Source organism: Choloepus didactylus, chromosome 15, assembly GCF_015220235.1.
Source record: "Choloepus didactylus isolate mChoDid1 chromosome 15, mChoDid1.pri, whole genome shotgun sequence".
Classification (NCBI taxonomy): domain Eukaryota; kingdom Metazoa; phylum Chordata; class Mammalia; order Pilosa; family Megalonychidae; genus Choloepus; species Choloepus didactylus.
This window is the reverse complement of record NC_051321.1, coordinates 55,378,496-55,404,489: the sequence shown is the minus strand read 5'-3', so window position 1 is coordinate 55,404,489 and position 25,994 is coordinate 55,378,496. Positions and strand designations below refer to the sequence as shown.

At 36.7% G+C, this 25,994-nt stretch overlaps 1 protein-coding gene and 1 pseudogene across 3 annotated transcripts in view; one reads left to right on the top strand and one right to left on the bottom strand.

Annotated features, from left to right (window-relative positions):
• The window catches only part of BICC1 (BicC family RNA binding protein 1), a 354,290-nt gene that overhangs the window by 225,269 nt on the left and 103,027 nt on the right, over positions 1–25,994 (bottom strand). For all 3 annotated transcript variants that reach the window (XM_037804387.1, XM_037804388.1, XM_037804390.1), the window contains exon 2: positions 9,693–9,739. In XM_037804387.1, coding sequence (XP_037660315.1) covers positions 9,693–9,739 — 47 coding nt within the window. The remainder of the gene's footprint in view (positions 1–9,692; positions 9,740–25,994) is intronic.
• LOC119510708 lies at positions 15,517–18,955 on the top strand (annotated as a pseudogene).

Below are 25,994 nucleotides of genomic sequence, written 5' to 3'. Positions count from 1 at the left end.
ATGGGTACAATAAAGGATATTAATAGAGGGAAAAATATGGCAAACATAATCCAAAGGATAAGATGGCCGATTCAAGAAATGCCTTCACGGTTTTAACGTTGAATGTAAATGGATTAAACTCCCCAATTAAAAGATATAGATTCGCAGAATGGATCAAAAAAAATGAACCATCAATATGTTGCATACAAGAGACTCATCTTAGACACAGGGACACAAAGAAACTGAAAGTGAAAGGATGGAAAAAAATATTTCATGCAAGCTACAGCCAAAAGAAAGCAGGTGTAGCAATATTAATCTCAGATAAAATAGACTTCAAATGCAGGGATGTTTTGAGAGACAAAGAAGGCCACTACATACTAATAAAAGGGGCAATTCAGCAAGAAGAAATAACAATCGTAAATGTCTATGCACCCAATCAAGGTGCCACAAAATACATGAGAGAAACATTGGCAAAACTAAAGGAAGCAATTGATGTTTCCACAATAATTGTGGGAGACTTCAACACATCACTCTCTCCTATAGATAGATCAACCAGACAGAAGACCAATAAGGAAATTGAAAACCTAAACAATCTGATAAATGAATTAGATTTAACAGACATCTACAGGACATTACATCCCAAATCACCAGGATACACATACTTTTCTAGTGCTCACGGAACTTTCTCCAGAATAGATCATATGCTGGGACATAAAACAAGCCTCAATAAATTTAAAAAGATTGAAATTATTCAAAGCACATTCTCTGACCACAATGGAATACAATTAGAAGTCAATAACCATCAGAGACTTAGAAAATTCACAAATACCTGGAGGTTAAACAACACACTCCTAAACAATCAGTGGGTTAAAGAAGAAATAGCAAGAGAAATTGCTAAATATATAGAGACGAATGAAAATGAGAACACAACATACCAAAACCTATGGGATGCAGCAAAAGCAGTGTTAAGGGGGAAATTTATAGCACTAAACGCATATATTAAAAAGGAAGAAAGAGCCAAAATCAAAGAACTAATGGATCAACTGAAGAAGCTAGAAAATGAACAGCAAACCAATCCTAAACCAAGTACAAGAAAAGAAATAACAAGGATTAAAGCAGAAATAAATGACATAGAGAACAAAAAAACAATAGAAAGGATAAATATCACCAAAAGTTGGTTCTTTGAGAAGATCAACAAGATTGACAAGCCCCTAGCTAGACTGACAAAATCAAAAAGAGAGAAGACCCATATAAACAAAATAATGAATGAAAAAGGTAACATAACTGCAGATCCTGAAGAAATTAAAAAAATTATAAGAGGATATTATGAACAACTGTATGGCAACAAACTGGATAATGTAGAAGAAATGGACAATTTCCTGGAAACATATGAACAACCTAGACTGACCAGAGAAGAAATAGAAGACCTCAACCAACCCATCACAAGCAAAGAGATCCAATCAGTCATCAAAAATCTTCCCACAAATAAATGCCCAGGGCCAGATGGCTTCACAGGGGAATTCTACCAAACTTTCCAGAAAGAACTGACACCAATCTTACTCAAACTCTTTCAAAACATTGAAAAAAATGGAACACTACCTAACTCATTTTATGAAGCTAACATCAATCTAATACCAAAACCAGGCAAAGATGCTACAAAAAAGGAAAAACTACCGGCCAATCTCCCTAATGAATATAGATGCAAAAATCCTCAACAAAATACTTGCAAATCGAATCCAAAGACACATTAAAAAAATCATACACCATGACCAAGTGGGGTTCATTCCAGGCATGCAAGGATGGTTCAACATAAGAAAAACAATCAATGTATTACAACACATTAAAAACTCGAAAGGGAAAAATCAATTGATCATCTCAATAGATGCTGAAAAAGCATTTGACAAAATCCAACATCCCTTTTTGATAAAAACACTTCAAAAGGTAGGAATTGAAGGAAACTTCCTCAACATGATAAAGAGCATATATGAAAAACCCACAGCCAGCATAGTACTCAATGGTGAGAGACTGAAAGCCTTCCCTCTAAGATCAGGAACAAGACAAGGATGCCCGCTGTCACCACTGTTATTCAACATTGTGCTGGAAGTGCTAGCCAGGGCAATCCGGCAAGACAATGAAATAAAAGGCATCCAAATTGGAAAAGAAGAAGTAAAACTGTCATTGTTTGCAGATGATATGATCTTATATCTAGAAAACCCTGAGAAATCGACGATACACCTACTAGAGCTAATAAACAAATTTAGCAAAGTAGCAGGATACAAGATTAATGCACATAAGTCAGTAATGTTTCTATATGCTAGAAATGAACAAACTGAAGAGACACTCAAGAAAAAGATACCATTTTCAATAGCAACTAAAAAAATCAAGTACCTAGGAATAAACTTAACCAAAGATGTAAAAGACCTATACAAAGAAAACTACATAACTCTACTAAAAGAAATAGAAGGGGACCTTAAAAGATGGAAAAATATTCCATGTTCATGGATGGGAAGGCTAAATGTCATTAAGATGTCAATTCTACCCAAACTCATCTACAGATTCAATGCAATCCCAATCAAAATTCCAACAACCTACTTTGCAGACTTGGAAAAGCTAGTTATCAAATTTATTTGGAAAGGGAAGATGCCTCGAATTGCTAAAGACACTCTAAAAAAGAAAAACGAAGTGGGAGGACTTACACTCCCTGACTTTGAAGCTTATTATAAAGCCACAGTTGCCAAAACAGCATGGTACTGGCACAAAGATAGACATATAGATCAATGGAATCGAATTGAGAATTCAGAGATAGACCCTCAGATCTATGGCCGACTGATCTTTGATAAGGCCCCCAAAGTCACCGAACTGAGCCATAATGGTCTTTTCAACAAATGGGGCTGGGAGAGTTGGATATCCATATCCAAAAGAATGAAAGAGGACCCCTACCTCACCCCCTACACAAAAATTAACTCAAAATGGACCAAAGATCTCAATATAAAAGAAAGTACCATAAAACTCCTAGAAGATAATGTAGGAAAACATCTTCAAGACCTTGTATTAGGAGGCCACTTCCTAGACTTTACACCCAAAGCACAAGCAACAAAAGAGAAAATAGATAAATGGGAACTCCTCAAGCTTAGAAGTTTCTGCACCTCAAAGGAATTTCTCAAAAAGGTAAAGAGGCAGCCAACTCAATGGGAAAAAATTTTTGGAAACCATGTATCTGACAAAAGACTGATATCTTGCATATACAAAGAAATCCTACAACTCAATGACAATAGTACAGACAGCCCAATTATAAAATGGGCAAAAGATATGAAAAGACAGTTCTCTGAAGAGGAAATACAAATGGCCAAGAAACACATGAAAAAATGTTCAGCTTCACTAGCTATTAGAGAGATGCAAATTAAGACCACAATGAGATACCATCTAACACCGGTTAGAATGGCTGCCATTAAACAAACAGGAAACTACAAATGCTGGAGGGGATGTGGAGAAATTGGAACTCTTATTCATTGTTGGTGGGACTGTATAATGGTTCAGCCACTCTGGAAGTCAGTCTGGCAGTTCCTTAGAAAACTAGATATAGAGCTACCATTCGATCCAGCGATTGCACTTCTCGGTATATACCCGGAAGATCGGAAAGCAGTGACACGAACAGATATCTGCACGCCAATGTTCATAGCAGCATTATTCACAATTGCCAAGAGATGGAAACAACCCAAATGTCCTTCAACAGATGAGTGGATAAATAAAATGTGGTATATACACACGATGGAATACTACGCGGCAGTAAGAAGGAACGATCTGGTGAAACATATGACAACATGGATGAACCTTGAAGACATAATGCTGAGCGAAATAAGCCAGGCACAAAAAGAGAAATATTATATGCTACCACTAATGTGAACTTTGAAAAATGTAAAACAAATGGTTTATAATGTAGAATGTAGGGGAACTAGCAGTAGAGAGCAATTAAGGAAGGGGGAACAATAATCCAAGAAGAACAGATAAGCTATTTAACGTTCTGGGGATGCCCAGAAATGACTATGGTCTGTTAATTTCTGATGGATGTAGTAGGAACAAGTTCACCGAAATGTTGCTATATTATGTAACTTTCTTGGGGTAAAGTAGGAACATGTTGGAAGTTAAGCAGTTATCTTAGGTTAGTTGTCTTTTTCTTACTCCCTTGTTAGGGTCTCTTTGAAATGTTCTTTTATTGTATGTTTGTTTTCTTTTTAACTTTTTTTTTCATACAGTTGATTTAAAAAAGAAGGGAAAATTAAAAAAAAAAAAATGAAAGAAAAAAGACAAACAAGGAAAAAAAAAAAAAAAAATATGTAGTGCCCCCTTGAGGAGCCTGTGGAGAATGCAGGGGTATTTGCCTACCCCACCTTCATGGTTGCTAACATGACCACAGACATAGGGGACTGGTGGTTTGATGGGTTGAGCCCTCTACCATAAGTTTTACCCTTGGGAAGACGGTTGCTGCAAAGGAGAGGCTAGGCCTCCCTGTATTTGTGCCTAAGAGTCTCCTCCTGAATGCCTCTTTGTTGCTCAGATGTGGCCCTCTCTCTCTGGCTAAGCCAACTTGAAAGGTGAAATCACTGCCCTCCCCCCTACGTGGGATCAGACACCCAGGGAAGTGAATCTCCCTGGCAACGTGGAATATGACTCCCGGGGAGGAATGTAGACCCGGCATTGTGGGACGGAGAACATCTTCTTGACCAAAAGGGGGATGTGAAAGGAAATGAAATAAGCTTCAGTGGCAGAGAGATTCCAAAACGAGCCGAGAGATCACTCTGGTGGGCACTCTTACGCACACTTTAGACAACCTTTTTTAGGTTCTAAAGAATTGGGGTAGCTGGTGGTGGATACCTGAAACTATTAAACTACAACCCAGAACCCATGAATCTCGAAGACAGTTGTATAAAAATGTAGCTTATGAGGGGTGACAGTGGGATTGGGAATGCCATAAGGACCAAACTCCACTTTGTCTAGTTTATGGATGGATGTGTAGAAAAGTAGGGGAAGCAAACAAACAGACAAAGGTACCCAGTGTTCTTTTTTACTTCAATTGCTCTTTTTCACTCTAATTATTATTCTTGTTATTTTCGTGTGTGTGCTAATGAAGGTGTCAGGGATTGATTTAGGTGATGAATGTACAACTATGTAATGGTACTGTAAACAATCGAAAGTACAATTTGTTTTATATGAAAAAAAAAAAAAAAAAAAAAGATGTGGAGAAGTGGTGGTGAGCCCACAAATTGCTACATTTGGGAAAATAATCTGTATTTGTTAAAATTTAAAACAGTCATACTGTTTGATCCACCAATTCCCTGTCTGGGAACTTGTCCAGCCAAAATAAAAGCAGGAGTACATGAAGACAAGGATGTTCACTGAAGCACTCTATTTAACAAAAAACAAAACTGGAAGCAACCTAAACACCTATTAGTGGGAGAAGGTCTGGATAAATTAGTCTACGTGCCTACCATAGAATGTTAGCTACCAAAAAGAAGGAAATGTTGTGCGTGGATATGGGATGGCCTCTAAGTCATGGCATTAAGTGAAAAAAGCAAGATACAGAACAGTATACAGTATATGCACAATACGTATTTATTGTTTCTTTATTATATGTGCATATATTATATATTTATTAGCATGTAAAATGGGAAAGACCATGTATATAAACATTTGCTTATCCATACTTAACATGGCTCTGAAAGGACTCATGAGAAAGGTAAGGCTGGTTGCTTCTCAGAAGACAACTGGTGGCTGGAGGAGAGGGTGGGAGGAAAGCACATATTTGAATGCTCTTATGTTGCTGGAATTTTGAACCATGTGTTGTATCAGTTATTAAAATTTTAGGGGAGTTAATCAAAAGAAAGATCTATATATATTGACCTGGAAAGATGTCCACAATATATTGTTATTTGAAAAAAAAGCATGTTTCGGAACAATAAATGAATAGGATGATTCCTTTTCATTTTGTAAAAAAAAAAAAAAGAAAAAGAAAAAATGAAACAAAAGACCTCTAACACGCCACATACACATATATTTGCTAAAGCATTTGAAGAAATGAATATTTGAAAATATTTGAAAAAATGAATATTTTGTGAATATAATTATCACCAGTGAATTGTTACTTATAAGTTACTTATAAGTAGTTAAAACAGGGAATGTTATGTTTAATATAGTTACTGCAGTAAAAATTTTTTAAATAAATTTTTTTCTTTATACATGACAATGCATAACTTCTGTAATAAAAAATAGTATTAAAAAAATAATAAAAAAAAAAAAAAAAAAAAAAAAGGAAACAGGATAGACAGTGAGTAAACCATGAACAACTGTCCAAAGAACTGTTTTTAAAAAAATAAAATAAATTTTAAAACCCTGGCAGATTGTTTCCATGTGTATCAAGTCACCATGAGGGTGGACAAAGTATTTAAAAAGAATATTGATAAAGCTATAACCATTGCCTTCTTTGAAAGTGTTTTTAGCCAAAGAAAAAGTTGAGTTACTGGAGAACTTTACAAAGTTTTAACACAGGAAAACATCTGAGATGTATTCAATGCAAATAATTTGTAATCCCATTAGCCAATCAGAGAAAACTAAAAATCACTTTTTATACATTTTTAATATACATAGAAAAAAGACCAAGGGTGTATAAACAGATCTCTTTCAAAAGTGTGATTACAGACTACATTTTCCCTCTATTTTGCAATATTATATATTATTGTAGAAAATTTATAAATGACTTGTAATAAATAGATTTAGTATAAATTACTATATTAAAGACAGATAAAATCTATAGATCAAATTAAGTACAAAAATGTGAAAAATTACACTGAAGTAGAAAATATAGTAAATTGTTCTACAGAACAATTATTTCCATTGAAAAGGTTTCAAAGAATTCCACATGAAAACACACTTGGATTACATACATTTTTTTTTCCTAACAATTATTTTTGGTGAATAGTGCCTGCAAAATCTATTTGCCCTCCAAATATCCCAGCCCCCAACCACTAACCCACCACTGAGGTTAGGGAAGGCCATGTGACTAAGTTTTCTCCAGTGGAAATATGAAAGGAAATGGCACATGCCACATCCAGTCCTGGGCCTGAAGACGGCACTCCCTTCCCCTTTCCCACCACCTCACGTCTGGATGTGGTGGTGACCCAGCTTCAATGAGAGAGACGGGGTCCATTCCTTAGGGAATCACAGAGCTATGTCTTAGAAGGCACCTGGGTCCCTGGATGAAAGCCTGGGCACAGCGACCCACCGAGCTGGAGTACCCTTCTTGGAATATTACATCAGAGCAAAAACGTGACTCTGGCCTTCAGGTCACTATATTGTTGGATTTCTCTGCTGTAACAGGTTAGTCTTTTGCCTAATAGCATTCAGGAGCAATACAACATTTAAAACACATGTAGTAAAACAGTAAATAGAAAAATGGACAGATCTCAAGCAGAAAACAGTATCAGTAACTCTGAGGGAGAAGTTTAAGTCTATAGTAAACTGAACAACCACTATTATAGCTTCAAAGTTGAGACAATATATTTGATTACTATTGTTAAAATACAATTTAAATCCTTCACAGAAATCTTCCAATTCTTACTCTGGAACATTTTTAAAATTTTAATTTTCAATTTAATTTTCTTTTTTTTAATTTCAAAAATCTGTAATGATTATAATAACTTTAATCTGGAATAATGTAATCAATATAATCATATGTTATGATTTTTACATATATTTTATATACAAAAAAGGATAAAGTAACACATGAAAGTCTCATACCTCTCCTCCAATCCTCTCTCCTTGGGGAAAGTCACTATGAAGCTGGGTAGGTATCCTGCCAAACTTAGAAGATCTTTTTAAAATAGCAAGGGTAGTCAAATTTTAAATTCAACTAAAGAGAGTTGTTAATACTGGTTTATTGTGCACACCCCAGAATCAAAATAAAAAACATTTCAATAGATAAGCATATAGAGCTCATATTTGATCTACTCTGGGAGAAGAAAAGTAGTTCTTCAAGGATGCTAATGAGCAGAACTGTGACCTCTTTCTTATTCTTAATGTTTCCCAGAGGCATTATGTGAAATTGGACTACATGTTACTAGAAAAAACTCCTGGAGGACAATTCAATACTTCTCCATTACTTCATTCTCCTGTAGATGAACCATAATATCTACTTCTGTCTGGTTAAAACACTGAAAATTACTCTTCTGGAATCTGGGATGATTGCCCTTTATTAAGTTACAGGTTTTTTCCAGGGTGAGAATCCAAATTCTACACTTGTAAATCAAGAACACACTGTATAGAACCAAATAAGTAAATGATGAGATTAAAATGCCTCCGGTTTATTTATTCAAAAACCTCATTAACCTGCAACCAAGAATGCAATCTACTTCTCCAACGCATAGTTTGTGGGACGCAAACGTGTCTCTGTATTCAAACATGTGTTTCCATTTAAACTGCTGGAATGTATATATGGGTCCACAAAGAGTGATAAATATTAGCAAATCTTCTAAGAATGAAGGTCCTGTATGACCGCATACATCGTGTTTTGATTCAGCTTTTATATCTCTGAATCAAATAAAGCTGAAGAGTATGCTTTTTACATCTATATATGAGTTAAAGTATAAGAATGAAAAATAAATCGTTCCACAGATAGCATCTATTTGTACTATCACGGCCAACACAAGGCAAATCTGTGGTTTGTTTATTATTACTTTTAATACTCCTGGAAGGGAATGCAGATGAATGATGGAGTTGACAAAAAGGAGATCAGAGAAGGCAGGAAGAGAATGAGAAGGCTCATAAAAGCCAAGGGTTGGATGACTCTCTAAAACACTATTTAAAATCATCTGTAGTCACTAATGTTTTTACATTCTTCCCTTCCTCTAGGACACCTGTGCATTTTTTCCTCCATTCATGCTTTCTGGATCCCAACACAAGGGCTCTGAACAATAAATCCAAATGAACAAAAGAAAGAAAGTGAATTCAAGGCAATTTCTTTGAAAGGACAGGCATATTCTCTCATTTAAAACACTTCTTTAAGAAATAGAGCTGAGTAGAACTAATCAACTGCCCTTTAAAGTTTCTCATATCCATTTTTTAATCAGCTCCATCCTCTATTTCTCCTTGCTGTATATGACTGACCAGACATGCCTCATTGAAGGTCAGACCTTTTAGAGTATGGCAAGGGACAGAATGGGCATGGTTATCAATCATGATCAATAGGTCTAGGGCATGGTTATCAATCATGATCAATAGGTCTAGGGGATATCTTCTGCTGATTATATTACCCTGCCCACCACAGTCGTGCTTACCGGTAGTAAGGAATGCTGTGAGGGACCCCACCAATTCACCTTCCAGGTCAGGTATGCATTTGGGGAAGGAAGAAACATGGGCCAGCAGTTTGTAAAAGAAGATAATCAGGACAGCATGTTGTTCTATGTGTAAGAAATTAATCGGGCAGCCCTCAATGCCACGTTGCTTCTTGGCCTCCAAGCAAAAACTTCTTTAGAGTTGCCCATAAAAGAGCCTTCTTAGAATGGTAAAGTTCTATCCAGTATCTCCCTTTCCTCCCCCCAAGTGTTTCCAGCTATCCTATCAAATTGTATCCCCTTCATATGGAAGGAGAGCTCACAGGGGCTTCTAGTACAGGCATATTCCCCCTTAATTATCACCAAGGCAAGAGATAAACAGCAACTTACCTTTTGAAAAAAGTCTTCTCCACTTTTGCCTTTTCCTTCAGCGGCAGCTGTAAATAAAAATGTATACATTTAAAATAGCTTCTTTTTTTAATCTACATATTCAAAAAACTACCAAGTATCAGTTATGAGAATACAAAGGTAAACAAGATGCTATTCTTGCTCTCCTAAAGCTCAGGGCCTGCTAATATGCCTCATCTGTGAAGCAAAGTTGAAAAAGAATGACTGATTCAATCAATTACAATCCTTCTTTAGATAATTTTGCATTCCTTTTCTTGTCTAAAAACTCACTAAACTATTTACACACACTGATGAAAACGATCTCGTCCTTACACAGTAAAGAAACTACATGAGCAAATGCAACTATCAACATCATCAGCCGTAGTGCACCACAGCCACTGATCTGTAATCAATCCCACACATGACGCTACATTTTCAGTCGCTGGTTCATCTAACATGGCCTGGTTCTGAGCTGTTTCCGTTCTAGGCCTTGCAATGACTGTATAATCAGCTCAGATTTCAGTTGGCACCATATGCTCCTTTAATCACTACTTCTTTCATATATAGAGAGAGAAAGAACAACATGAGAATTAGACAGTGATGATGAAGGTCATAGCCAACAAAACTTCAATGGCGATTAATTAATAGGTCACTGCATCTGAACAATTGTTTTCATATATAAATAGCAGTCCACACATACTGAACAAATCCAATTCTCTATGTTCAAAAGTCCTGTGACTCTATGAACATCTTTTATTTATTTGGGGAAGGAGGTGAAAAATGTGACTAAAAGGAGGGAGGGGACAGAGTCAATAGCATCTTGCTTGTAAAAGGCTCATAGTACATCTTCCTGAGGACAAACATCAAATGGGACTCCGATTCAAGGGTGGGATGGAAGAGAAGTTAACTAAAAAGCAGGAAGAGAATGATGCAGTGGAAGCCCCGCTCCCATCTTCCAGGACAAGAAAAGAAGCTGGAGCAAGAACTCCCAGAAACAAGTCTGGAGGACTATGGTAACTCAGCCACTGCTGGGCAACACTGCTGCAGGGCAGAGAGAGAGAGACAGTGAGAGACACAGGGAGAGAGAGACAGCGAGACCAGAGTGCAGGTGCAAAACGGTAGAGTAGGAAGTTTTAAAAACGGCTCCCTCCACTAGAAAAAATGAAAAAGCTGGAAAATGAGACTGGAATTAACTAAGCGGTAACTCTGGAACCAGAATGGACATTTAGAGGGAGAAAGATACTGCTGAGGGTTCCCTTTTGTAAGGGTAAGCATGGACCAGTGACTGGCCCCACTGCCCATCTCCACAGCAGCAGCAACAATGGCTGGATTCTGGATTCCAGGAGCAGCCAGCTGGGCCAGGGCTGGCAGAGGAAACCTCCCCCTTGAAAAAATGGGACTGAAAGTCGAGGCTGGTCTGGAAAATCCATGAGGGACCTCCAGTCTCATGGCAGTGTCCACCTGGACTTAAAGTGTGGTTTGGGTTTTGTTTTGTTTTGTTTCTTCTCCTGTGCATTGGTATTTCCTAGTGTGGCAGACCCCTCAGGGCAGAGCACAGACCCTGGCCTCAGTTTCAGCCTTCTCTGCAGCCACAGCCTCTGGTCTCACATCAGCAACTACCAGGACTGAACGACCCAAGTACACTTTCTCAGTGGTTGGGTTTCTTCCTTTCTCTTTCTCATGTTGTTTAGTCTGGTGGATCCCAGAGGGCCCAGCACACAGCAGGCTCAGTTTCTCTCAGAATCATTCTCTTCTGACCACAGAACAGATCTGCAGGGACATAAAGAGCCAATGCACCTTTCTCTCTCTCTCTTTTTTTTTTTTTTTTTTTGCTAAGCTTTATATTTTTGGGTCTGAAGGATCCTTGCAAGACAGGACACTGGCATAGGTTTCAGAAGTGAAAGAAGCAGCTTCTGACTTCCCATTTGACATATCTGGCAAATAACAAAAAACTTGGAGAGGCACAATGCACTACATTATTTGTTTTCCTTGTTTTGTGTATGTCTGTGGGGGGGTGGTCTCTTTCTTAATTTTTTTCTTTGCTTTTCTTTTTCCTTTTCCTCCCTCCTTCTTTCCCTCCTTCCCTCTCCCTCACTTCCTCTCTCACCAAACATTCAAATAAGAATTAATATCAATCCTTCTCAAATTCTTGCAAAGAATTCAAGAGTAGGGAACATTTCCTAATTCCTTCTATTACTCTGATACCAAAGCCTGGTAAAGACATCACTGGAAAAGAAAATTACACAACAATTTCTCTTACAAATATACACACAAAAAACCCTTAAAAATTACTAGCAAACCAACTCCAATGGCCTATTAAAAAGATTATCCATAGGGACTGAATTGTGTTTCCCACAAAAGGCATGTTCAGGTCCTAATTTCTGAACCCATTTGTAAACAGGACCTATGAAGATGATATTAGTTAAAGTGTGTCTGAATTGAATGAGGGCCATATGGCTGAAGACCTCATGAGCAAAAGAAATTGGACACAGAAAAAGAATCCACAGGGAACAATCAGATGGTATAAGTCACAGAACCCAGAAGAGAAAGAAGACACTGCCAAGTGCATGGCCATGTGACAGAAAAGCCAAGGATCCCGAAGACTGTTGGCCAAACAGAAGATACTGACATAAGGAGGAAGCAAGCCTTCTAGCCTCTGAATCCATGGGCCACTAAATTCCTGTTGTTAAGCCAACTGATTGTATCGTATGTGCTTTAGCAACTGGGAAACTAAATCAATGACTAAGTGGGATTCATGTCAGGAATGCAAGGGTGGTTCAACACACAAAAAACAATCAATGTAACATACTAGATAAACAGAATGAAGGAAACAACCACAAGATTATCTCAGTAGATGCAGAAAAGGCACCCTTTCTTGATAAAAACACTCAGAAAAGTAGGAAGAGAAAGGAACTTTCTCAACATGATAAAGGTTATTTATGGGAAACCCACAGCTAATAACATAGTGGATGGTGAAAGATTTAAAGCTTTCCTCCTAAATCAAGAGCAAAACAAGGATGTCTGCTTTCAACACTGCTATTCAATTCTGAACTAGAAGTTCTGGGAAGGGAAGTTCTGGGAAGGGAAGTGAAGTTCCGGGAAAGGAGGGGAAGTTCTAGGAAGGGAAGTTCTGGGAAGTTCTGGGAAGCGAAGTGACGTGACGTGACGTGACGTGATGTGACGTGAAGTGAAGTTCTTGGAAGGGAAGGGAAGGGAAGGGAAGGGAAGGGAAAAGAACTAAAAGGTATCCAAATTGTAAAGGAAGAAATAAAACTATCTCTATCTGCAAACAACATGATCTTATATGTTGAAAACCCAAAGGAATCCACAAGAAAACTATTAGACCTAATAAATGAATACAGCAAAGCGGCAAGGTCCAAGATCAATACACACAAAAAAAAACTGTTCCTATATACTAGCAATGAACAATCAGAAGAGGAAATTAATAAAACAATTCCATTTATAAGAACAGCTAAAAGAATAAAATATCTAAGAATAAATTTAACCAAGGATACAGAAGCCTTGTATACTAAAACTACACACACTACTGTAAGAAAATAAGACAACCTAAATAAATGGCAAGCCATCGCAGGTTCAGTGTTTGGAAAAGTTAACATTGTTAATATGTCAATATTACCCAAAGCAATCTACAAATTCAATGTAATCCCTATAAAAATTCCAGCAGCCTTTTTTGCAGAATTGTGAAAACTGATCCTCAAATTTATATGCACATGCATGGGGAACTGAACAGCCAAAACAATCTTAAAAAAGAATAAGATGGTTGGAGGGCTCACAGTTACCAATTTTTAATTGTATTACAAAGTGACAATAATCAAAACAGTGTGGTTCTGGCAGAAAGGTAGAAAAACAGATCAGTGGAACAGAATTCAAGGTCCAGAAACAGACCCACACATGCATAGCCAACTGATTTTTGAAAGGGTGCTAAGTACACACAGTGGGAAAAGAATAATTTCTTCAATAAACGGTCTACAGAAAACGGGAAATCCACATGTAGAAGAATTAAATTAAATCCCTACCACAAACCATATTCAAAAATCAACTCAAAATGGATCAAGCCTCTAAATACATGACCTAAAACTATGAAACTAATGGGGGAAAATATTCATGACCTTGAATTTGGCAATAAATTCTTATTTACGACATCAAAAACACTAGCAACAAAAGAAACAAGAGATACATTTGATTTCATCAAAATTAAAAACTTTTGTGCAAAAGAAATTATTTAAAAATTGAAAAGACAACCTACAAAACTGGAGAAAATAGTTTCAAACCATATACCTGATAAGGGCTTAAGACACAGAATATAAAAACAAATCCCACAGCTCAACAACAAAAAGACATAAAAACAAAATTAAGAAATGTGGAAAGGGCTTGAAGAGACATTTCTCTGAAGAAGATACACAAATGGCCAATAAGCACATGAAAAGATGCTCAACGTCATTACCTATTAAGGAAATGTAAATTAAAGCCACGAGATAACAATTAACTCACACAAAGATTACTATTACTAAAAACACTGAATATAAGTCTTTAAGAGGATACAGAGAAATGAGAACTCTAGTGTACTGTTGGTGGGGTTGTAAATAGCTAAAGCCAGTGTGGAAAGCTATACAGTGGTTTCTCAAAAAGTTAAATATGCAAATACCATTTGACTTGCAATCCCATTACTAGGTGTATACTCAAAGAGTGTAAACAGGGTCACAAACATCATTATTTTCAACAGCATTATTCACAATGGCCAAAAGCTGGAAGCAACTCAAATATACATCAACAAATGCATGGATAAACAAAATGTGGTACAGGCTTCTGGTCGACAACGATGGTAACATAAGATGATTCAGGATGCCACTGCCCCACAATCTTTTCATAGCAGGCAAAAACTGGCAGAGCCATCTTCCTCGGAACTCCAGAAAAGAGTTAAAGGGCTGCAATAACTGGGCCAGTGTCGAATCAAGAAAATGCAAAATTCAAAAATGCAGCACCTTGCTGGCCCCCCCACGCCACCCCCCATCTATCCAGAGCAGTGTGGAGCCATCCTGAGCTACACATGTGGGTGACGGCCTTGCTCCGGAGGAAGCTGAGTAACCCCTATGCAAATACCATGGTGTCTATATGCCAGGGCCACCCTATCAGGTGGCAGCCTGAAAAACTGAACCAGGAAACTCTTCTACTTGCCCTCCCAGGACTTGCCCCGCAGACAGGAGCAACTTGCAGACTCCTATATCAGTGTAAGAAACACTAAGTCACAGCAATGTGGGATAAAGGATTACCTCATTTAAGTTATACACTAGCGCACCAGGAGGAGAAGAAATCCTATTTCATAGGACATAGAGGGGGCATTCGAATTCCTGTAAATAGGGGAATCCCTAAGGTCACAAACACACACAACCCAGAACAAGACACAGCTTCAGAAAAGAAGCTGTGTGTTCTACTCTTCACTTTCACCTCTGGATGACCTTCTTGATATAAGGGATAAACTCCCACAAGAGAGCACCAGCCAATGCAGTGCCAATTTGCAAAGACTATGAAAGGGTTTTGTTGTTGTTGTTGTTTGTTTGTTTTGCTTTGTTTTTGTTACGCTCCTGGCCCTTAAGGAAATCTCTGTTATATCAACAGCTGGAACAGAAAGTTCAGGGACTAAATCCCAGAGCTAACACTTTACATATTAAAATACACCATGAGCAACATGAGATTGCAAGAGAAACAAAGAAACAGGAAATGATGGCCCATCCAAAGAAATAAGATAAAAATCCAGAAACCATTAATGAAGACCAGACTGTAGACATAGCAGCGAAAGAGTAAAAAAATGATCCTCAATATGTTCAAGGAGATGAAGGAAAACATGAGAAAGAACTAAAGGATATCAAGAAAACAATGAATGAACAATATGAGAATTTCAATAGATACAAATTTTTAAAAGGAACCAAACAGAAATAGTGGAGCTGAAGACTGCAATAAATGAAATGAAAACTTTCCTAAAGGGTTTTAACAGCAGAGAGGAGCTTGCTGAAGAAAGACTCAGTGAACAAAAAGACAGGATAATTGAAATGATTCAGGGTGAGGAATTGAAACAAAAAAAATGAAAAGAAAATAACAGAGCCTAAGAGACATGTGGGGCACCATCAGGCATACCAATATACATATTATAGGAGTCCCAGAAGGAGAAGAAAGAGAGGAGCAGAATAATATTCAAAGCTGAGGGAGTTTATCACCACTTGACCTGCCTTACAAGCAATGCTAAAGAAGTTCTTCAGACCAAAAGGAAAGCAGATGGAACTGGCATAAAGACCTCCAGTAAAAGTGACCACATGGGTAATTATAAATGTCCATACTATTGTACTGTATTTTTTGGTATATACTCCACTTTTTACTTCTTATAGATTCTACAATGCAAATGCATAACAAGTAATGATAAATCTATTATTCTGGACATACAATGTATAAAGATATAATTTGTAAGAAGTGCAATAAAAGGTGGGGCGATGAAGGGGTATAGGATCAGTGTACCTGTATGCTAGTGAAGTTAAGTTGGCATCAATTCAAACATGATTGTTATAGATTAAGGGTGTTAAATTTTAGCCCATGGTAGTCAAAAAAAAAAAAAAATACACACACACACACACACACACACAGAAGGAAATGAGAAGGGATTCAAAATGGTATAAACAAAAAAAAATAATAATAATAACTATGAAAGCAGGCATTAATGGAAGAACTGAGGGACCAGAAAAGTGTAAGACTTACAAGCATAAAATAGCAAAATGGTAGGCAAAAGTCCCTCATTATCAGCAGTTACTTTAAATGTAAATGGCTAAAAGTCTCCCATCAAAAGTCAGAGACTACTAGAATGGACCAAAAAAGTATGACTGAACTGTACGCTGTTTACAAGAGATTCACCTTCAATTCAAATACACAAGTAGGTTGAGAGTGAAAGTATGGAAAAATATACCATGCAAATAGTAACCAAAAGACACTTGGCATAGCTATAGTAATACCATATATAAAATAGGCTTAGAGTCAAAAAACTGTTACAAGGGACAAAGTACGTCACTATATACTGATAAAGAGATCAATTCAACAAGAAGACATAATAATTATAAATATATATGCATCTAATGGCACAGCCCAAAAATATATGAAGCAAATATTGACAGATGTCAGGTAAGAAACTGATGGTTCTACATAAATAGTAGGGCACTTCAATAATGAATAAAAAACATAACAATAATAAATCATAAATAGAACATCTAGAAGAAGATCAACAAGGAAACAGAAGACTTGGATGATACTATAAACCAAGTAAAGCTAATGGACGTATACACAACACTTCACTCAACAATAAGAGACTATACATTTTTCTCTACTTACACATGGATCATTCTCCAAGATATATATATTGTAACATATATTAGGTTACAAAACAATCTCAAATTCAAAAATATTCAAATCATCCAATGTATCTTCTCCAACCACAATGGAATGAAGCTAGAAATCAATAACAGAGTGAGAACTGGAAAATTCACAAATATGTGGAAATTAAAAATCAGTAGTTTTCATACTCTGGGAATGAATAATCTGAAGAGGAAACCAAGAAAAAAATCCAATACAACAGCAACTAAATAAATCAAATATAAAGGAATAAATTTAGCCAAAGATGTGAACAACTTGTATGTGGAAAATTATAAGACACTGCTAAAAGAAATCAGAATGACCTAAAAAAATGTAAGGACATTCTGTGCTCATAGACCAGAAGACTAAATATTGTTGATGTCAATTCTACCCAAAACAATTTACAGATTCAATGCAACCCCAATCAAATTACAACAGCGTACTTTGAAGAAATGGAAAAGCCAATCACTAAATGTAAATGGAAGGGTAAGGGGACCTAAAGAGCCAAAACCTATTAAAAAAGAAGAATGGTGGAGAACTCACATTTCCTGATTTTAAAACTTACAGTAATCAACAGCATGGTACTAGCACAAAGAAAGACAAATAGATCAATGGAATCAAGAGTTTAGAAACAAACCCTCACACTGGTTGTCCACTGACTTTTTACTACAGTGCCAAGGCCACTCAATGGAGAAAGACTAATCTCTTCAACAAACGGTGCTGGGAAAACTGGACAGCCTTAAGGAAAAGAATAAAGGTGGACCCTACCTCACACTACATGCAAAAATTTAACTCAAAATGGATCAAAGACCTAAATATAAGAACCGAAACTACAAAACTGCTGGAAGAAAATACAGGGAAGCATCTTCAGGACTTTGTGTTAGGCAGTGATTTCTTAGACTTTACACCGAAAGCATGAGCAGCAACAAAAGAAAAAAAAATGGTAAATAGGATTTCATCAAAATTTAAAGCTTTTGTGGCTCTCTGTCAGCATGTAGCTGGGGGTATGTGTGGGGTCATCGTGTGGGAGGACGGGCAGGGCCGGGTGATTTGAATGAGACCAAGACAAACTGGAGCCGGGCACTGGCAGTGAACATATCCTGCTGAGAGGTACTGAACTGCAGTGACCAGTGATAACCTAAGTCGACAGGACATGCTGGCATGGATCAACGAGTCTTTGCAGTTGAATTTAACAAAGACTGAACAGTTGTTCTCAGGGGCTGCCTACTGTCAGTGGATTGACATGCTATTTCCCTTGCTCCACTGCTTGAAGAAAGTGAAATTCCAAACTAAGTTAGAAGATGAATACATCCAGAGCTTCAAAATACTACAAGCAGGATTTGACAGAACAGATGTTGACAAAATAATTCCTGTGGACAAATCAGTAAAAGAATTTCAAAACAATTTTGAATTCATTCAGTTCAAAAAACTTTTTGATGCAAACTGTGATGGAAAAGACTATGATCCCATTGCCACTAGAAAAGGTCAAGAAATGGCAGTGGCTCCTCTCCTTGTTGCTCCAGCTCTGAATAAACCAAAGAAACCTCTCAGCTCTAGCAGTGCAGTGGCCCATTTCAACAGAGAACTACTGCATCTCCTAAGGCTGGCCCAGGGTTGGTGAACAAGACTCCACGTGTGGGCAATAGGGATGAGGAACCAGCTGAGTTGATGCAGCAGGTCAACATACTGAAACTTACCATCAAAGACTTGGAGAAGAGAGACCTCGTCTTTGGAAAGCTAAGGAACACTGATTTGTCAGAATGAGGGGAAAGTGACCCTGTACTGACATTCTCTATGCCATAGATGAAGGCTTTATGATACCTAATGAAGAGGGCCCACGAGTATTGACAACCTGAACCAGCAGAGCAACATCCAAATTCTTCACTCCAAATCATGTGCTTAACTACAAAATACTCCCTTGTACTATTCTTAGAGGACTCACTGGTTTCCTTTCATGAAAAAAAAAAAAATACCTCTTAAACAGTGCACTTTGCAGAAGTTTCACTCCTTTTCCCTTAAGTTAGAGTTAGGAGCTCACACCCGGTAGCAGGGCAGTATTAACAGCCAGTTGGTTCACCTAGGAACAAAGAGGCTGACCCAGGGGCTCACCGTGTGGTTGCTGGAAACACTGACTACTGAAGACGGTGTTTCCACGTAATACATTGAGGTGGAGATCTCAGTAGAGAAATGGAAAGACTGAATTGAATTTTAAGCTAATGTTTGTTTTAATAAATGCATGCCTTAAGAGTATTTAAAATGTGCTTCCATATTTCAAAATATAAAATGTAACATGACAGATTTTATGTGTTTGTCATTGTGTTTAAGAAGGAAGGGCCAGATCTTAGAACCTTTGGAACCTGCTGTTCACAAGCTTTTGCAGGATTGCTTGAATCCTTTTAGGGCTAGACCCTGACCCAAAAGTTAAGTTGCTCTGTGAAGCCATTTAGTGTCACTGACGGTTGCCATCCCTGCTCAAAAGCAAGAGACATTGCTGCCTGCATGAACACAGGGTGTGTTTAAACCCTAAGATATCTGCATTAAAGAGCTCAATTTTTATTGAGTATTTCTCATGATGATTTTTCCCACTATCTCCCAAATTTCTGTGTATTGTGTTTTTTGGGAAATTAGGTGTGTCCAGTTTTTTAATCTAACAACTACTTTTGGGGACTTGCCCCCAACTCTGGGATTTGAACAGAGGTTGTACCCCATTTTACTTTTAAGTTTACATTTAACATGTTCCTCTTCTCTGCTCCCCTTGCCCACTATGGACTACTCTTTGGCTCCTAAAAGTTTGCTGCTGAGAGATCACAAGCAGGCAGGAGATCATGCTGCAAGTTCTTTCTGGACCTCTGGGCAAAGAGAATGATCAGTGAAGGCCATTACCACCCTGAATCTGCAAGGCTGGGGTGTTTTAAATACCTACTATCCATAGCTTTCCACTGCTATCAAAATACTTGGCCAGTGCACTAATCTCTTTGAAGATAAATTTGTTAGCATATTACTAAATGTTAATTTTCTTTTGCAGAAAATACAGTATCATGACTGATTTAGTTATAAATATTTCATTCCTTAACACTCTCATTTGCTTTTGCCCAGAGCCTATTCAGTCCCTTTGACAGAATTCTGCAAAATGTGTGTCACCCACTACTGAGATTGTTCAGCCCCTGATGGATTTGCATTGATTTGTTTCTGGTGGCAGTTTGTACTTAGTGTGTAGAGAGCAGGAATTTTATGATAAAATTGTTGTGTAGTACATGCTCTGCATGGAATTGAGAGGAAAACCCATATTCAGTGATTAACAATGTCAAAAAAGATGCAAGTAACTAGCCATTGTTCAAATGACAGTGGTGCTATTTCTCTTTTGTTGCCCTAAAATTCTATCTTAGGAATTTCAGACTTCTGTTGCTGTAAAATTCCATTTTATTGGGAACCTATTTTCTACCTGGTCTTTCTTGACAAGGTTTCTTCCTACTTTAAACAATTTCTAATAAATAAAAACAGTTCCTAAATAAAATTGTTTATTAAATTTTAAAGAAAGACTTCATCATGAAAGTAAAAGGACAACCTACACAATGGAAGGAAATATTTGGAAATCACATATCAATACTGGCTTAATATGCAGAATATATAAAGAAATCCTACAACTCTACAAAAATAAGACAAACAACTCAATTAAAAAATAGACAAAAGATTTGAAGAGACATTTCTCCAAAGAAGATATACAAACAGCCACAATCACATGAAAAGATACTCAATACCATTAGCTGTTAGAGAATTGCAAATCAAAACTACAATGAGATATCATTTCATACCCACTAGAATGGCTATTTTTTTTTTAAATGGAAAACAAAAAGTGTTGGAGAGAACGTGGAGAAATAGCAACACTCATTCATTGTTGGTGGAAATGTAAAATGGTGCAGCCACTGTGGAAGACAGTTGGGCGTTTTCTCAAAAAGTTAACTATAGTACCATATGACCTGGCAATCCCGCTTCTAGGTATATACTGAAAAGAACTGAAAGCAGGCACTTGAACAGATATTTTCACACTGATGTTCACTGAGGATTATTCATAATTGCCAAAGGATGGAACTAAATCAAGTATCTGTCAACAGATGAATTGATAAATGTGGTGGTATACATACATGCAATGGAATATTATTCAGCCATGAAAAGGAATGAAGTTCTGGTACTTGAAGACATCATGTTGAATGAAATAAATCAAAACAAAAGGATAAATATCATATGATCTCACTGATATGAAATAATCAGAACCAAATTTATAGACTCAGAAACTAGAATAAAGGTAACCAGGTGCCAGTTTGGGGATAGGGAATGGGGCATTAATGCTTTATGGTACAGTTTCTGTCTGGGGTGATAGAAAATTTTGGTAATAGTTGGTGGTGATGGCAGCACAACACTGTGAATACAATTAACACTACTGAATTATATATTTGAATGTGGTTAAAAGAGAAATTTTAGGTTGTATATATGTTAGTAGTTAAAATTTTAAAAACAGGACTGTACAGCACAGTGAATCCTAATGTAAACTATGGACTACAGTTAATAGTATGATTATAATACATTCATCAATTATAACAAAAGTATCACACTAATACAAAGTGTTAATAGGAAATACTGCAGGGCGGGGAGGGGGGACTGTACATTTGAACCTTGTATTTTCTGCATGATTGGTCTGTAAACCTACAAATTCCCTAATAAAACAAACGTGGTACATACACACAATGGAATATTCGGCCACAAGGAAAAAAGGAAGTTATGTGACATGTTGCAATATAGAAGAACCCTGAAAACATCATGCTCAGTAAAACAAGGAGACACATAGGACAGAAATTGTATGCTATCACTCAAAAAAGATCACTAGAAATAGCAAATGTGCAGAGATTGAAAGGAGATTAGAGATTACTGGGGAAGGGGGCATGAGAGGAGGAAAGAAGGGAAAGGGAGACTGTTTGGAAAAAAAGGAAAAAGATCTGTGGTTGCCATGTCTTAGGGGTGTGGGATGGAGGGAAGGGATGAGTAAGTGGAGCATGGGGCCTTTTAACTGCAGTGAAACTATTCTGTATGATATCATAATAATGGATACATGACATTTCACATTCATCAAAGCCCAAAGAACTGAATACACTATAGTGGACCCCAATAAAAAAGAAAAGAAAATGAAGGGACAAGCCACAGACAGGGAGAAAATATTTACAAAACCCTTATATAGTGGACTTACGTCTAAAATACTGGAAAAACTCTTACATATCAATAAGACAAATAACCCAGTTTTTTAAAATGGGCTAAAAATTTAAAAGACACTTCACTGAAGATGATTTAAGGTTGGAAAATAAGCACATATAAAGATGCTCAATATCACTATTCATTAAGAAAAGGTAAATTAAGATGAGATGCCACTAAAAAAAATCATATTTGTCACTGAGCAAGTTTTGACAAGCAGCTACTACAATTTTGACATTTTGTTATGTGGAGCATTCAGTATAAAAATAAAAAGTCCTCCCAAGATGTGTAGGATAGCAGTTTACAGGGTATTCGTTCTCAATATAAATGTAGACATTTAAATTTTTCATTTTACAGACTTAGAAAATAGCAAAGAGACATTCACTCTTTTATTCCACAAATATATAGGTCCCATGACAGGTGAGTCAAAATTGGCCTCATTCAACTGACCCATATGGTCAAAGCCACCCAATTAGTGAGATAAAATCAAAATTAAAATTCAGTTCTACTGACAATTTTCCCAGCGATCTTTTCACGGTCATAACTCTATCCAAATTAAACTTTTTGTACATTTAATTTAGCTGCTCATATTCTAGAAAATGCATTAAAAAGCTAGTCCTTTTATTCTTAACCCAACGTTACAGCTGGACAGCTACTGTTAGACCTACATACTAAAGTGCACTTCTCAGTAGACCTACTGAGAGTTAGATTACAAGAAAAAATATCAAGTATGATAATATCTGGACTCAAATGGTTTCCTTTTCATTATATTTGGAGGGGAAATGTTGCCTGTTTAAGAGCCAACCTATACTTTATGTCACGGTACTCCCTGACCTTTGAAGTCTGATTATGTTTTGTGGTAAAACAGTTCTACTGCACCAGACTTAGCGTTCTAAACTTGCTACTCTTTCATCTTTTTTATTCCATGGTGACATGAATACACACATAATGATTTAGTAGGTTTTCCTAACTATCTTTACAATATGACTTCTTTCTGATATTCCAAAATTTAATCATTTGAATGTAGAAATCCTGGGTTATTTCTGCCAATGAAAGCAACTGTCTTCATTTTTATGACATGGAACTCCAGTAATAAATTACTTCAATACCTACTGAAACATGGCTGGCTAAATGTGCAGGTAAAGCATTTCATAGTTTAAGCTGAACAATTCATTTTTATGTTTATTAAAATTTCTCCAATGCTTGGTCATATTTTATTTCATAGTTTTGCTTCACAAGAAATATGGGATGGCAAAAGCCATCGCCAATAAAAACAGCAAAAGTTGAAACAGGTGTAAACTATTACAGTCCCCCAAACTACAGGGCAAGTCTAGTTAATTACTGAATTAAGGGAGAAAAAAGCTCAATTTTAAATTCTTCCTATGGGACATGGAAACTTCTGTTTAAATATCCTTTTCATTCTGAAATGCTTTTCTATTATAACATTTGATGCTTTAAGAAGTCAATTCTGAAAATACAAGGAATACATACTCCATATTTAAAACACAGTATGGAATATCTTTAAAATACCTTTGATAAGCAATGGTCGTTTTTTGTGGAATTTGAGCAATAAAAAAAACCCAAGTTCAAATTATAAGAGATAAGTGAGAAACAATTCTACAAATCTTTAACAAATCATAGTGTCCCTTTCCTTCTTTCAACATGACCCACCTGTAGCACCTTTAAATAAGAGGTTGCTGCATCTTTAGGTCAGCTGAAAGATAAATGTAACCATTTAGGTAACCTGATTCTCCTGCAAAAACATTTTACTCAAAATTTAAAACTATTCACATACTGTAGCAATCTAATCCATACACTGAAAGAGCTATGTCATGTGTTTGTTTATCTTAACTACTTCAGAAAACTTCCCTGACAATTTGGCCACTGACAGAGGAATCAGCATAAGATGGAGAGGATGCAAGATTTTATACATTCCTAAAGTAACATTTTATGTTCATGAATTATATGTAGCACTTTAGGCCTGTATGCAAAGCTCTGAGAACTGCCTAAGGAAATAGTAGACATTAAGTCTATTTTTAAAAAATTTTTTCACTTCTCAATTAAAAGTTATAGCCATCACTCAAAAACTCAAGCCAATTAAAGAACAATACAAACTATCATCTGAATGTCATCTATCATAATAAGTCTGAGGCTTTTCAGACCCCATCTTTCCTAAAACTTCCCACCTGGTTTCTCAGAGCCCACTGTGAACAAAACAAATTCACCCGCCCTGAAAAAATTATACAGGCCTGTTACAAAAAATCAAGAAGTAGACAAAAATAAAAATAATTTTTATTTCAACAGTGGCTTGATCAAGGATGACTTTCTTCTTCACTTTAAATATTTCCTTGAATATTGATTTATTTTTGTAATATATTTAAAATATATCCAAAATGTAAGATGAAGTTTTTTAAGGAGACTAGAAAGCAGAATGTACAGAATGATCTCAATTCTGCATAAAAGTATGTCTATGTGCAAATACAAACAAAAATATATACATATGTATCTATATTCATGGATATATAGTGTATATGCTAAGAAAAAAGGCAAAGAATAAACACCAAAGTATTACCAGCTGTTATTTTAGTGGTAGAATTAGTGGGTTATTTGTCACTTCCTCTTTTGTATTTTTCAGAATATCTTTAAATAGGCTTTTACTGCTTTTTCATTAGGCAAAAATCATTTTAAAATATCCCTTCCCATTTGAAAGTGTACCAGGGTTTTCACATTACTGGTTTATCATGGCATCGTTTTCAGTGCACAGTGTGTAAGGTGATCTGGCAAAAGTATGAAGGTCAAATGTGGATATAAGCTACCTAAGAGAACAGAATAATCAATGCACTATCAGAGGCAGGTAAAGGACAATCAATAAAATCATCAGAGGACATCATAGCCTTACTTAGCCTAGTACTTTCTGGATAGAAACACTGATTTTGTACAGCACTCGGAAATGTCAACAGTTCATGCCTATAGTAAGAAATTTCAGAGCTTAAAGACACTAAATTCAATATTTGGAAAACCTCTGTGATTCACAAGCAAATCCAATTACTAGTCAAAAGGAGAACACTCTAAAATGTAGACTCAAAAACAGAAAAATTTATGAATATCATTTCTAATCAAGAACTGTCAAAAAAAAAAAAAGACCACTTTGACTGAAGGGTCACATCAAATAAAACAAGGAATAAAACAGGCAATACCTTGCGAATTTATCACATTTTAAAAGGGCTCTACGGCCAAGAATATGAAAGAAAAGAGAGAGATTCTCCATGATAATCTGGGCCAAGAGCATTGGGCCATTAAATGAACCACACCAATAATCCAAGATATCCTTTGAGACTACTGTTTTTTATTTCACTTCCCAACAAAGTTGTAACAGAACTAAAAAGAAGGACAAAGACTAGGGTGGCCAGGCAGAGGAGTCCTGATCTCTTCTAACAGATAGAACCACTGCTGCCTCTTCAAGGCTTATGTCATCCAACCCCAAGAATCGGGTCCTTTGCAGAGGACATTTCTCCAAAAGGCCAATTACAGGTTTTTTTTCTCCCATGTTAAATCTCACAGGTGGGTAAAGCCCTGCCAACGCTGATACCCAACACTGTGAACGATCCAGGATAGGGGAGGCACCGCAACGCCCAGGCAAAGCAGCAGGGAGCA